This window comes from Neolamprologus multifasciatus, chromosome 17, assembly GCF_963576455.1.
Source record: "Neolamprologus multifasciatus chromosome 17, fNeoMul1.2, whole genome shotgun sequence".
In the NCBI taxonomy this organism is placed as follows: Eukaryota; Metazoa; Chordata; class Actinopteri; order Cichliformes; family Cichlidae; genus Neolamprologus; species Neolamprologus multifasciatus.
The window spans coordinates 7,738,145-7,753,324 of NC_140455.1; the positions used below are offsets into that span (position 1 = coordinate 7,738,145).

The window sequence follows — 15,180 nt, forward strand, 5'->3', positions numbered from 1 at the left end:
CACGATAGTTGCTACGGCCCCTTTAAATCCAATCTCCCGCGTTCCAAGTTAAGCGGAAATAGAAATCCTTCTTTTCTCTATTTAAGCGCGCCAACAAAGGCTGTCCTATAGGGTCTGTCTGTACTTTATTCGCGGAATAACAGACCATTGTTTATTGTCCTTTCCCGGCGTCTTTACTGCCTTTCTGAAGATATGCCAGAGGAAACGTCCGTCGCGTCGAGCTCTGAGAGGTAAGAGTCGTTTGTCATTTTTCACTCAGGTCCACAATAACGTATGCAGGGAAAACACAGCTTGCTAGCCCTTAGCTGAATTACGCGGCGAACGTAGGCAAACCTTGATGATAGGTGTTGGATATAAGCTATTTTAACAATATCTCCAGAAAGTGATACGCTACAAAAAAAATAACTGCGTGGTTAGTAGTACTTCACGACAGCTGCACACGTTGATAACATAACTCTGCCCTCATACTGTTAAGCTAGTTGGCTAACAACTGCACGATGCTAACAGCAATGAGGCGTAGCTATCTTCGGGCATTTACTGAGTAGTGAAAGTTTGGAGCGTGGACTCTGTACTTCAGAATCAGGTAACTTGCATAATCATTGACTGAACTTGAGTTTAAACTATTGCAGTGCAGAGGAGAAGCCATGCTCATCGACAGCTGCTGCAGCAGGCAGGTGAGTATCCAGTTTAATGGCAAACTGTTCCGCAACTGTTAGTCACTTAGAATCGTTTCAGTATAACTAACACGAGTTTTCTGTCCCTTTTGTAGCTCAGTTGAAGTTCTGGAGGAGGCAAAGAAACTGATTGGCACAGGGAAAAGGCATCTGGTGATGGGGGATGTTGTTTCTGCTGTCAATGTTTTCCAGGAAGCCTGCAGCATGCTGTGAGTAGGACTTGATGTGAAACGCTATTGCTATCACTGTACAGTTAGAAAGTGAAACTTGATTATGGATTTTTCTTTTCCTGCTGAAATGGATATATTTCTGTAATATAGTTTTCCAAATGGAGTAAAGTATTTTAATGTATTTCAAAGGATTACATTTTACTTTAGCTTCATAAGTACCTCACTACATTGAATTACAATTTTTATTTAAAAAACAAACAACAACAAATGCATTTCTCCATCTAGGGCTGAAAAATATGGGGACACTGCAGATGAGTGTGGCGAGGCCTTCTTCCTTTGTGGGAAATCTCTGTTGGAACTTGCCAGGTTTGTCAAATTTCTTATCTTAAACATACTCCCTAAAAGCTGCACCTGTGAAAATAATACTAAAAAAATTATTTTATTTATTTTTGTTGTTGACACAGCATTATTTCAAAGGACTAATGTTTGCTTCTTAGCTTGCGAGAACTGTTCATAGTGACAGTTTTTGGACACGAATTCTATTGGTTCCTTCATGAACTGTACCTATTTTTGACTTTAGCCATATTGTGTATGTATGGTTTTTTGTTTTTCATATAAATAGGATGGAGAACAGTGTCCTTGGTAATGCCCTGGAGGGAGTCCCAGAAGAATCAGAGGAAGAGGAGCAGCCCAGCAGCTCAAATGTTGAGACTCCAGACAACCCTGATGGTCAGTATTTAGGTGCTTCAGATTTTTTTTTTTTTTTTTTTTTTTTTTTTTTTAAGCACACAGATAATTTTAGCATGTGTAGTAAGAGTATATGTAATGAATGAAAGATGGGACCTAAAACTGCCTTTGTTTACATTAAGCACTAGATTTTCAGTTAATGGGCTTCTTACATTTTTAGAGACTTTATTTTACATATCAGTGTCTTACTACAATTCCTTCTGCCAGAAAAGCGCTCTGGCGAAATCGTCAGTAGAATCAGCTTGGTTATTTATAAATCATTATCTGAAAGATCAAGTTATATGTGCCACTCTGGTGCAGAAAAAACAAGAGATGAGCTGCGACAGCAGGTATATGACGCAATGGCAGAGAAAAAGGCTGAGGATCCACATTCTCCTGTGACTGGGGATGAGAAGAGCTTGTCTCAGGAAACTGAGATGGATGGAGTTTCTTCTGTGAAGAGTGTGCGGGAAGGATCACTTGGAAAAGAAACTGAGATTGAACAGAAGGCTGACAGTTCAGAAGAGCAGACTGGCAATGGGACTGGGGTGAAACCAGTGAGCGGATGTGATGAGGACAAAGAGGAAACAGAGGGTAGTAGAGCTTGAGTCAAAGAGCACCTTCTGGTGTGGATGGGTGCACAGTTGATATTTAAACAGTCCACTTTAGCAGGTGTTGCAGTGGTGAAGGGTGGAAATGCAGGCACAAATCTGTGGTGCACGTTTCTGACTTTAATACATGAGGGTATGTTTGGAACTTAAAATGTATAATTTTGCTTCAACAGATGATGACGACGATGATGACGACGATGATGATGAAGCTGGAGAGAAAAATGGACAAGATAAGGTGAGTTCCTATAGAACTGTGCAATGAAGTAAATAATTTGCAAGCAGTGTAGCTACGCGTTTCTTTACTATGACATTCTGATCACAAAGATCTTAATTCTTCTGGATTTTAACTTAAGAAGGGAAAAAACCTTTTCCTACAAATGCAAATATCAGGTGCCTGAAGTAGTTTGTACTGTAAATGTCTGCTGAATAGTCATGATTGGGTGTTAGTAGCTATTGACCAACACAGCTCCCTCCCTTTCAGGAAGAAGAGGAAGTTGGGAATTTGCAGTTGGCATGGGAAATGCTAGAAGTAGCTAAAGTCATCTACAAAAGGTATGGAATGATTTGGTTAAATGTGTATGAACATGGTTAAATGAGTGGTTAGACTGCATTGACTGTTGGTGACAGCCTGAGGCCAGCTTATAATTTTAAAGCTACTTTTCCACAGAAAGGAAAGCCAGGAGGATCAGCTAATGGCAGCCCAGGCGTATCTGAAACTTGGAGAAGTCAGTGCTGAATCAGGTATTCTGCCGCTCATGCAAGAGGTAGACTTGCTGCCCTTACAGTCTCCAATGCCCAAATCTCACTGCTTGTCACTCCCACCCATAGGTAACTATCCTCAGGCACTTGATGACTTCCAGGAGTGTCTTGCCCTGCAGCTGAAATACTTGCCTCCCCACAATCGTCTGTTGGCTGAGACCCACTACCATGTTGCTACTACACTCTGCTATATGGATCAGTACAGCCAGGCCATCCAGCACTACAACAGCTCCATAAAGGTCATTGAGACCCGTTTGGGTAAGAATTTACTCCTCCCCTCAACTGAATATTGTATTTTTTGCGCTTAATATATGAAATCCAAATAATGATTGTGATTTGTAGGTATGAATAGCACTGCATCTCTTTGGGAGAGGACACCCACTGAACACCAAAACATAAACGGTCCCAGAAGGTTGTAATTGTTTTGTCTTCCATGTTGTGACTTTCTGATCTGGTTGTTGGTACAGCCATGCTGCAAGAGGTGATCGATGCAGCCGAAGGCGCAGATGGAGCAGCAGAGGAGAAAAATGAGCTGGATGAGCTAAAGCTGCTTTTGCCTGACATCCGGGAAAAAGTGGAGGATGCCAAGGAAAGCCAGAAAACGGCCAGCGCTGCCTCACAGGCCATCCAGCAGACACTAGTGGGTACACAGGATGGTGAAATGTGCACCTGGGTTTACTAGTTCGGTAGTCTTGAATTGTATTTGACTCTCCTCTTTCAGGGTGGTGCATCAACTTCATCAGCATTCCTTTGTGAAAATGGCAGCACTTCATCGGCAGCTTTTGCAACAACCAGTCAGGTAAGGGTAATGTATGGTGCCACGTGCTAAATAAAGCATTTTGCCACCTGTGTTACTTATTTGGTGGGATTCAAACTTGTGTATTCTAGGCTCCAGTTAAAACTGAGAGTGCCTCATCTTCCAAAGCGGTCTCTGACATCTCCCACCTCGTCAGGAAAAAGGTGAGGCTCTCTAATGTGTCTCCCACCCCTCTTTGGCTTCTTCTCAGTGAAGAGGAAAAATGGACTTTGCTTTTTCTCATGCCAATCATTTAATCTGTGAAGGAATAAACCTTCAGTGTTGAATTGTACTGGGTTCAATCAGTGTGTTGAAGCTGTGGCATGTGCTACTTGTCTTTGTGAGGTCTGTCTTTGCTGGTTGCAGTTGTAAAGTTCTTTTTTTTTTTTTTTTTTTTTTTTACGATTTTTCTGCAGATCAGTGGCAAGCCTGTGTGGTGTGGCTCCTAACCAGAGCTGTGTGCGCATGTAGATGGGGCTTTATGCTTTAAATTAAGCTTTGATTTGGCGTGGCTTGTGTGCATGGTTCATAAAGTTATTATTTCCTAATGACTGGTAATGGATCACTTCAATTTCGGTTTGTGTACAGAAGCCTTCAGTCTTCTCTTCCTCCCTTTTTGTCCTGGTTTTGTTTCTGCACAGAGGAAACCAGAGGACGAGAGCCCAGTAAAGGACACTGATGCTAAACAAGCGAAACAGGAAGGCACAGTTAATGGCAGCGGTGACTCTAGTGCCAGCAACGGCAATGGAGTCCAGGAGGGGAAATCACAGGAGGCGAGTGATAGGCTTATCTCTTACCTTCTGAAACGGGATTGCCCTGTGATACTACTGCTGTAGCTGGCTGGTGGCCAGGAGTCCATACCTAAATGTGGTTTCTGGTGGAACAAGAAGACTCCTTAGTTTCATAAAGGTTCAAACTGGACACATGCGAGAACTTGGAGTGGGTCCTTAATTGAGTTGTAGTGAAGGAGGTTTTCTCGGTCTTTGAATGATTTATCCACTTAAACTACACAGCATCAATCTTGCTGTAGCTGAAGGCAATTTTTTGAACAAGTATAATTCATGCCTTCTGTGAATATGTTTACCAAATGGAACAAGTGAATATCTGACAAACCTGCAGGTTTAAAATTCTTCACTCATTTGTCACCTCTTATGTTAACATTCACTAATTGCTTTTTCTTTTCTTCTAGTCTGCCACCCAGTCTGCATCTGTCGAGTCCCCGGCGTGACCATCTTCACCTCTTTACTGATCTCAGAAACCAGCACATCATGCCTGTCCAGTCCCTATACACCTTTCAGCACTCTTGTTTCTGTAAATAAGATCCATTTTCATAGATTTGTCTGTCAAGTTTTTGTATACTTGTAGTAAAAATAAAGAATCTGCAGATGTAACTATGCAATATTGATTTCTTCAGTCCATTGATGTCACTTCCAATTATTTCACATAAAAACATCTATGCACTTATGAGTAGGGATGGGTATCATTTAGGTTATATCCGATACCAGTACCAAACCGGTACTTTTGAAACGGTGCCGGTGCTTAAACGGTGCTCGAACCGGTGCTTAAAGAATGGAGAACACAAAATTGGTCCTAAAACCTCTCATGTTCAGCTGTTTTCCACTCTTTCTTTGGTCATTTTGGCCAGGGTGAAGGGAGTATCTGCCATCAAACAAGACAGCCGCATGTAACTACAACTGTGTTTGCTAGTACACCTTACATGCATTAATTCGATAATGTGGTTAGCCTACTCAACGTAAATTACACACAAACAACATTAAGCTACTCACGCAGAGAAGAACGGCTGCTGCCGCCATCAATATCATCCTTCATCATTTCTGCTACAGTGGCAGGGCTAGGGGCCAGGACTCTACTCTTTGGGTTTTTGGGGGATGTTGCTAACTCCGGGTCCGCTAACAGGCACCACCCGCAGTAGATGTGTGAGGTCTCGCAGCAAGCTATCAAATACAGCGCATTTCTCTGCTTTTAACAAAATGCTATACGTCGCCAGGTGTTTCATCAGATTCGAGGAGTTACCTCCTTTGCACAGTGTCACCTTAAATCATTTGTTGCAGGCTGTTGAGTTTGCATCTTTTGCTGTGAAGTACAGCCAGAATTTGACCACTTCGCCTTGGGCATTTTTAATCTGTAGCTCTGCTCTAAAAGAACGTACGTACCTGGGCCCGCCTACTATCCTCGGAAAGGTAAAATGATTGGCTAGTGTATCACATCTCAGGGGAAAAAAAGCACCGAAATGTGCGCTGCTTTTTGGTCTGGTTACTACCGTTTATGTAAGAACCGGTGCCCATCCCTACTTATGAGCAGATGTCCAAAACAACTTTTGGACTGTATAAATTATGTAAAGAACCATTTTCACAAAATCTTTCACCACCCTACATATTATTGTTAGGCCTCCCTATGAGAGTAAAGTAAGAGACAAAAGTTGACTCAATGCAGACAAGAAGGGGTGCTTTCTGTATGGCCATGTCTTTCAGCTCCTGGCTGGCCTGGTATGTTAGGTGAAGGACTGTGGCATCAAATTCAAACATGAAGAGCCATCCTAACCTACCAAAACTGCATATTTATATTTTGCCACTGCAATTATTAGGCATTTCCACACTGTGCATGTCTCTGCCATTGACCAAATACACCAAATGTGCTCCATGTTTTTCACCTTAAGTTTATAAGGAGACAAATGATGAGTTGAAGTATTACTTGCTTCACCATGTACCTAAACAAAGAGTCTGCAACTTGAAACTGCTGACTGAAGAGGACTGAACACTTAATGAATATATACTACTGCTTTTTAGCTGGGCAATACTTATTGGCACAAGCTGTGCACTGGCGCCCTCTAGTGGCTGCTGTGGAGCTTTGAGGACAGACAGTGTTTATTAATGATTCCAAATTGGAGTGAAACTGTTACAAGTAAAAGAAACATGCTATTTTCAAGATTAATTTGGGACATGTATAATCAGCACCCATTAATAGCAATCTGTGCCAGGTGCTGGATGCAGATTCCTGAAATTCGAGTACCCCTGCAGGTGTGCAAGTCTTAACATTTTATCTTTACACATGAATTAAACTCAGGACAAGTTACTGTTTTAATCATATTTCTTTTTAGATAAACACCAACGGCCTGATTGTTCTTGGCTCATCTGAAGCCTGCTGACGTGCTCTACAGATTATATTCAGTCATTAAAAAAAAACTACAAGTCTCAGCATTACAAAAACAACAAATCATGATTTGTGATGGCAACATATAATATGCTCTTTGGGTACCAAACAGAGTTTGTGAATTCTTGTCACAGAAAATCACCAGCAATAAACTGAAGTTTAGTACTTAAAACTGTCCTGAATGACACATCTTTGTTTGTCTTTTGGAAATCCTAACTGAAACGGGTGCATGAATGAAGTTCTTTTTGCTGAAGCGGAGATAGAGGAGGTGGCATCCTGGGCTTGGGAGTTTCTTTCCTTCTTCTTTTCCTTCTCTCAGTCTTGGCCTGCAAACTGGCAACCTGATGAAGCTTGACCCTTTAAATCAACACAAGCTCAGTCTCAGTCATTGGAGCTGTAGAACACACGGACACAAGGTGGCTGTAACTAAGCAGGATATGTATTTCTGTTACTAAATTCAGCAGCACTTTTATCACTCTAATCATGTCCCTGTAGCACTAAAATATCTTAACAGTGTGGCTCTTTGTCCAGTACTGTAGTTTCAAAACATTCCCTCGAGTTGACATAATCATGCTAACACCTGGTACTCGGTAATTCCCTTCCAAAAACTGGCACATAACACTGCAGTAAAGATTAAGGAAAGTGCATGTAATTTGCTCTGTACCTCAAAGAACTACCCAAGAACAGATTTTGCAGAATTGTATTGCAAATGCCGCTCCACCTCCATGGCAATGCTTTTTCTTTTTGGCTCACTGGATTCCGCAACCTAAACCAATACTCAGTTATATTCTTTGTTGCCTCTATACACAACTCTAATTTATCCCTGTTTTTGGGGTGTTAGAACTAATCACAGGAAACAAATGTTGGACCAGAATCTGATATCCATAAACTTCAAAGAGTAAATCACTTTTTAGAGTGGAAAAATCAAGCTGAGTAAACTTCATTGAGGCTTCACTGAGCACAGCTGTGTTGACAGAGGGTTACACAGTGATGAGCACTACGTATTTTCTCTTCGTGATCACTCTGATTCTTAGTCTTCTTTCTGGCCATGGCGGTGGCAGCTGCTGGTGGTGGTTGATTTCTCTCCAGGCTTTGGGTGTTTGCCTGCAGATCAATCATCTGTACCACAGTGGCTGGATCTGACCTGCCTGCTGCGGGGCTCTGCAGCACAAACATGGTTTAACCTCATAAAAAGAGAGCTAATTCATATTCACACGTTTTGTTTTGTTTTTAAAGCAAGAGAAATGGAGGAAAATGGTTTCCACAGAAGAAATTTAGGTGTCATGATGCATCTTTTTATGCTGGAGGGTAATTGGTCGATTGGCAGATGCAGAGTCCTCTTGCACACTCAAAAAACAAAACAAGAACAAGAGCACTGTAACAGATCATTGAAATTAGATAATGCCGTGCCATTTATCGAAGGTTTCCCAGCCAGAATCCACCCTACTAAATTTAATTTAGTCTACCACAGACACCACAATGAGGGACTACCCTCTAATGAAATACATAATTGATGCTCTGACTCATCCAGTAGCTAGAAAAAATATTCTAGCTACAAAGAATATGCCTCTTGTGTGAAAAATACAATATGAGCAGTGAGTTCTGTTTGAATACTGTGAATATGTCCCTGCTCAGACTAACACATATCAAGTAAACTTCGTCCCAGTCCATCACTTTGTGCTATCTATCATCTTATTATCATCTATAATTTATCATAAATGGGAAATAATTAAATACATTTTAATTTTTCAGTATTTTAAAGAAAAATTGATTAAATAAGTTGCTGGAAAGGTACCCTGTTACCCCAAGTGCTGACAGTCAGGTGCTTGATTAGCACCACCTGTGAGCATCGACCCTGCTACAGCGATCAGTAGGTGAGCGCTCCAAGCATGTAACATTTGACCGATCTGGATAAGGTTCATGTCATAAACCAACTTCAAGCTCAAACCAAGTTGGAGTTGCGATCTGGAACCGACTTCACACAGCCGATCTCTGGTTCCATATGGAGCAACGTTATGTTCAGTGATGAGTCCACATTCTGTCTATGCTAGTTGGATGTTAGGGTCACAGTGTGGAGAAGACGCAGCGACTGCTATGCTGATTGCTGCAGCAATAGAGTAACAGCTTCTGGCGTGAGGCAGCTTTACTGTAAAAAACAAGGCTTGTCATCATTGGGGACTCTGCAACCAGCGGCAATCCCATATCTCCACAACCTGGAACCAAATGCTGTTCTCCAAGAGTGGGATTTATCAGAGACTACCGCCAGTTTTTGGGAGTGAGAGGACAGAGTGGCCTGTCTGCAGTTCTGCCCTCAACCCCTTTGAACATTTGTGGGATCAGTTTGGATGTGCCGTTTTTGCCAGAGCCACACTGGCTGACTGGCGACAATTGCTGGTCGAAGAATGGGATGACATCCCACACCAGTATGCGACTGAGCTGATGACCAGCATGAGGAGCAGGTGCCCGGTTGCTGTGGCTCTGTGTGGTTCTTCCACATGCTACTGAGGCCTGTGCTTGTTAACTAAATATATACTTCAATGGCCAATATCTCTTTTTTCTTTAATGATACAATTTAATAAACAACACAACAAAGAATAAGCTGTCTGACATTGCCAGAGAGGATCTGGCAAGTTTTTTATGGACGCAACCCCCATATTCAACTCTGCTGCTCAACCCACGTTACAAGTGTGGCTCCATTTAAGGGGAAATAAACAGGCTTTCCAACAGCAAACGACTCATAGCCAATAAACATTGTTACAAGAAACAATCCACCAAACACAAATTTCCTTTCTTTCAGAGAGGTCAGAGGTCAAATGTGGTCTTCGTATGTTACTTTCTGTATGTTGATAATGTAACGATATAACCAGTCTCGAGCAACTTCTGGTATTTTATTCCTCCACACCATCTCTGTACTGCTCCAACTGCTGGTTATGAGCACGTATCACGGCCAGTTGGCGCTCATGGACTGTCGCCATTTCCCTCATCTCCTTCAGTCGCTCACTGTGACCCAGCTGACGCTCGCTCGCCTAAGAACATGTTTAGAAACAGATGGATTTATGCACAGCATTAATTCTTCAGCATCTCTGAGCAGACTGATTAATCTCATTTGTCACCATCATTAAGATGCACTCATGTCTCGTACCATCTTCATCCAAAGTGACCTTTTACTTGTCTGACACCAAAGGCCCATGGCTTCATTTTTAAAGAGCCTTAACAAACTATAAGAAACACCAGCACTGATAGTATCAACACATACTTCAAAGTGTGTGCGTATTAGCACATTAAAAGGAAAAAAGGTGTGTAGTATTAGAAAGAGGAGTGCCGCAGGAAACAGAGCACACCACAGCACCACTGCTCCTTTTTGACCACTTCGGCAGTTTTTCCTCAGTCGGCATCCTCGGTTTGTGCAACAGAGAGTGAGAGGAGGGAAATCGTTTTGTAATTTAGTATAAAACTTCACGTACATATTAGCTTTACTCATTTACCCTAGTGTGAATTTGTCTGACTCCCATCAGAAGCAGCTCTCTCAGTGCGCCTTGATTGACATAATGATATTCCAGCATGAATATTTAATCAAAGCCCATAAAGCGCCTGCAGTGCTGGATAAAATGACACAATAAAAATGCTCATATGCACACAAAATACTGCTGTGATGTCTTTCCCCCCTGATGGAGTCTGACGGATCATCCTTTGAATCTTTTTTCTTTTTTTAAAAATCTCTTAGATGTTGATAGCTGATGGCATAATAGGTTTGCTTGGGCTGCAGTTCGGTCACCTGATTGGTGGGATTTTGTGGAGCAGCACCATCTGTCTGACCGGACACTGGTTTGCCTTCTGCTCTCGATGACTTTGGCTCAGCATCAGCATTTCTTCACCTGTTGTTTTTCCTTTGCCGAACTCTCAGCTGCAGACACAAAGATACACAAGCAGCGTCTCCCACGGCATCGGTTTCTACCAATGACACCTAAAATCATTTTAATAGACTGGTAAAAAGATCCAGCCTTAGACAAAACTCGCTGTTGTCATCCTTATCTTGAGTAGTGACATAGTTGATAAATATTCAGCTGTAGTGCTCAGTTTATCAGCTACGTCTGTAAAACTGAATGCAGTCCAACCAGGCCTTCAGTGTCTTTGGAGCTTACACTGTTTGGCTTTGTAGTAAATCTAGAGATGCACCAACTCAGCTCTGAGGCTATAATTAGTGGTAGAGTTGCACAGGGATACATTATTATCTCAGCTTTTACTAAATACCAAATGAATGCATTTTTTTTTTAATATTAAACAGTAACTTGTAAATAATAACTATGTTATAGATTGCAGTAATTGGAATCTTCCTTCTTATCTGGTGTCCCAGAAGGTATTTTCAGTTTGACTTACTTACCTTGTTGACAGGCATACCTACACAAAGTCAGGGCTCCTTGTCTGTTTAGGATCCACACTTTGTGCTTTGTCCTTTGTGTCAAAGATGCCCTACCTATCTTAAAAACCTCATAGTATATAGCACATCAATTCAATAGATCACTTCAATGAAGAACTTTGTTGTCAGTCTCCAGGGTTACTAGTGGTTCCTAGCGTATTTAAAAGTAGACTGGGTGGCAGAGGTTAAGCCATAAGACCCTCTCTACTTTTAAGATTAGGCTTAAACCTTTCCTTTTTGATAAAGTTTAGAGTTAGGACTGGATCAAGCAACCCTGAACCCTCCCTTAGTTACGCTGCAATAGGCCTAGGCTGCTGGGGGCTTCCCATGTTGCACTGAGTATTTGTTCTTCACTCACCTCTTTTTTTGTCCTATCTTCCTTCCTGCACCACAAACTTGTCGCAGCAGCTTCTGGCGGAGGATTTTTCCTGTCAAAAGAGAGTTTTTCCTTCCCACTGTTGCCAAGTGCTCGCTTATTATGGGGTCTTTACCATATAAAGCAGTTCGAGATGACTGTTGTTGTGAACTGGTGCTCTATGGTAATATAAATAAACTGAGTTGCTGATTTTTATATTTGTTGGCACTTTAAACATCACATGATTGTGTTTTAAGGGTCTAGTGAGTTGCTTTCAAATTAATTATTCATAAATAATGTCATTTTCTATTGTAGCTGAACGTGTAAAAGTACTTTTAGTTCAGCCTCGCTGGTTTTCTCTTGTAGCCTATCCTTCACAAGAAATCTAGAGAGAAATAGCTACACTATAGGCTTGCATTTGAAACAAACCCCAAACTCTTCTTCTCTATTACTGTTGAACTAACACTAACTAACTGTTTTCTGTCCATTTGAATAATCATGACTTTTATTTTAATTGTCAGACTGGCTGTTGTTACGTCACCCTTGGAATCTGGCTCCATTGCATTAACAAAAAGGCCTTGACCTCCGCAACTCTAATTACCGTGCATAGATGTAACATTAATGACTTACCAGATAATGCATGATCTTGACTACATTAAAGTGTTCAGAAACGCCCTGAAGTATTCACCCAACTAATAATTTGTAAACTGCAGTGTAGTGCACTGCTTTACAAAGAAAAAGAAAAACAGAATAAAAGGTCTGGTTTTTAGTAGAGATGGACCGATCTGATATTACATATCGGTATCAGTCCGATACTGACGTAAATTACTGGATCGATATCGGAGAGAAATAAAAGATGTAATCGATCCATTAAATATCAAAAAAGCACCTCACAAAACTTGCAACATGGCGTAACTCTGCTCATAACCGTAGCACGTTGCAGCAGTGTGCTCACGTGATAGAGCGGCTGTGCGTATTTGTAGCCTCGCTACCAACCCGCCATTTCATCTCTGAGGAAGTTATCCCAGAGAGAAGTAAAGCAAGTGTGTAAGTTCATCTCTGAATGTTTGTAAAGCATTCCAGCGTTAAGTTTAACAACTGATATATGGAGCAACTGCCTCTTCTCTCCCTCCCTCTCCTGTTGCTACTTCAATCATGAATCTGATCAATGATCAGCTGATCGGCTTTTCTGTCGCAAGTCCGTCTCTCTTCTTTGTTTTTGGCCCACTTTGCACCAGAAAGAGGAAACCAGCTGCTGAACAACAGCAGCACGTTTAACCTTGATAAGCTGTTGTTAGAATTTATTTAATATTACTTTCTACAGCAGGATCCTTTTCTATGTAGCAGACGGCTGGTAACTGTGCAGGGGCGGATCTAGCAAAGTTTAGCCAGGGGGGCCGATAGGGCATTAACAGGGAAAAGGGGGGCACAAAGACATACTTTTCTTTCTTATTCTCATTTAAAATGTCTAGCTTTTAATAAATAATTATCTGACACCCAAAGATTTAATCTGATGTAAGATGTATAGAAGTCCATTACTGTATATAGTAACTGTTAAGTCTAATATACCCTAGTAAGCTATAGTACTTTTTCCTTTGGGAAGGTACCATCTGTGAATTCTGCAATTCTGTTGAAGAAAGATGTTGAATCTATTTAATTATTCTTGAAAAATAATTTATTTCTGTGCATTTTTTTTCCAACCTACATCAAATTAAAGTTGATTACGTCAATTAAGAATCATGAGATGGAGGGTGGGGGGTGGTTCCCTATTTTTTTTTTGCTGGGAGTTTGCAACCCTATTAGTTAGGTTTCTTAATATTTCTGCTAAGTACTCTTTAAAATACCAGAATAGGAAGGATGGAGTAGGTTTAAGTTTATTAGACTGATCAGTTTTGCTGAACTATGAAATATTTTGGGTGCAGTGTGTTTTTTACATGCAGGTATAACAGAATAGCTTTAGTGTTGTTGTTTATTTAAACTTGAGTATGAACTTATACAAAATGCAGCAAGATATTAAAAAAACAGTTTTATCGATTAAAAAACACACTATATCGGATTCATATCGGTATCGGCAGATACCCAAATTTATGATATCGGTATCGGACATAAAAAAGTGGTATCGTGCCATCTCTAGTTTTTAGTACACACCTCTACAAGGGCAGTTTCTATCAGGTCAGCTCCTTTGAGAGATTTTTACTGCTAACGTCTTCACAGAAACTCCTCTGAAAATGTTCAGCTGTAGAGGACAAACCTCTGTGTGCTTCAGCTCAGTCACATACCAGCTGCACATAAATGTTTTCCTCTTTCTATCTCAGCCAAACTCAGCTCAGTTTAATATGTACTTCCATCGGTGATCTTGTGTCAAGCAGAGTATTAATTTTAAAGTGTTTGACTATGAGTTACCATCCTTCTACTTCCCTACATTTTAAGGAAGTATTGCACTTTTTCTCCACTCTTACATTTATTTTACACTTTTAGACACTATTTGCCTCACACATTTACCCCCAAAATGATAAGTGCTTATAAAATATATGTATTTTATAAAATTTAAACCACTTTACAGACTAGTCAAAAACCTTACCTTTATTGATTTGTTGACAATTGATCAGGTTTGAAAAGCAGTTAGTGTGATGGTGTTATCTTTGTAACTATTTTACCAACCAAATAATTAACATTTTATACATTTAAAAAAAATGTTGCTCAAAATTCTGATAACTCATTAAAAATTCAGTAATACCTCTGGAGTAAAACCATTGTGTATGAGTCAGTGGGACTATTTTTATGCACTGTGTTCTTTTGCCTTTAATATTTAGGTGCACTTGCCTGGTCATACCTGCGTATGTAATGGAGTTTATTCATGCAGTACTTTTAGTTCTAATGACACACCGCTAGACTGACTGATCTGTCAAACAAGTAGTAAATGAATGAGTAGAAAGTAACACTTAGATACTATTTTATTTTCAGTCCAGTGGTGCGGTACTAACTGTGAACTCCTGACCTCAGTCTTAGCACTGCCTAACATCCAGATGACGTGTGAAATAAAAGCTTCTTCTCTTCAGCCTTCAGGATGGTGAACTCTGACCTCTGCTTCAGCCTTGTATCATTTATGAATGAATCAAGCACACAAATCATCATTTTCTTTAAAATGGGGGCATATTTACTTATTGCATTCCTTTTTAAACAGAAAAAAAAATCTACATGTAAATAAGACACACTTTGTCGAGTTCTAATGTATACATTTGTAACCCTAGCCTTGACCTTTTGACCTTACGGAAGTACTCCGGAAGTGTCTAATCGATTCCATATGTGTGACTAATTGCATCCGGTGAGAAAAAAAAGGAGGGGTGGTTCCTGGGGGGATGGTTGAGGGATAATTCTGATCAGAGAGGGAGGGGTATGGTTCCTGGGGGGAGGAAAAGTTCAGGGGGGTGACGCAGCAGATTTCTGATGAGTCAGCGGAAATCGGAGCGCATGCTGTATAGAGAGACAGAGCGGCACTTA

General features: G+C 40.8%; 1 protein-coding gene across 5 annotated transcripts; it reads left to right on the forward strand.

Annotated features, from left to right (window-relative positions):
• The first annotated feature begins 48 nt into the window (after positions 1-48).
• LOC146498873 (histone-binding protein N1/N2-like) lies at positions 49-5,127 on the forward strand. 5 transcript variants are annotated; one of them, XM_085138033.1, is made up of 15 exons: positions 49-230; positions 630-674; positions 770-883; positions 1,130-1,210; positions 1,467-1,573; positions 1,892-2,167; positions 2,355-2,416; positions 2,663-2,733; positions 2,849-2,922; positions 3,010-3,198; positions 3,408-3,580; positions 3,662-3,739; positions 3,829-3,900; positions 4,378-4,509; positions 4,926-5,127. In XM_085138033.1, exons 1-15 carry the CDS (start codon positions 193-195, stop codon positions 4,962-4,964), a joined length of 1,551 nt encoding a protein of 516 aa, XP_084994159.1. In that variant the 5' UTR covers positions 49-192; the 3' UTR covers positions 4,965-5,127. The 5 variants fall into 5 exon arrangements, with proteins under 5 accessions (XP_084994159.1, XP_084994161.1, XP_084994163.1 ...); XM_085138035.1 differs by having other exon boundaries at positions 1,892-2,164; XM_085138037.1 differs by lacking the exon at positions 1,892-2,167 and having other exon boundaries at positions 1,467-1,585.
• The last annotated feature ends 10,053 nt before the right edge of the window (positions 5,128-15,180 follow it).

What these genes read in the sequence shown, in the direction of transcription:
- LOC146498873 (XM_085138033.1), top strand. Translation starts at nt 193, where the DNA reads ATGCCAGAGGAAACGTCCGTCGCGTCGAGCTCTGAGAG. An exon ending in GCTAAAGTCATCTACAAAAG is followed by an intron (nt 2,734 to 2,848) that starts GTATGGAATGAT and finishes ACTTTTCCACAG; the next exon opens with AAAGGAAAGCCAGGAGGATC. An exon ending in AGGCCATCCAGCAGACACTA is followed by an intron (nt 3,581 to 3,661) that starts GTGGGTACACAG and finishes CTCCTCTTTCAG; the next exon opens with GGTGGTGCATCAACTTCATC.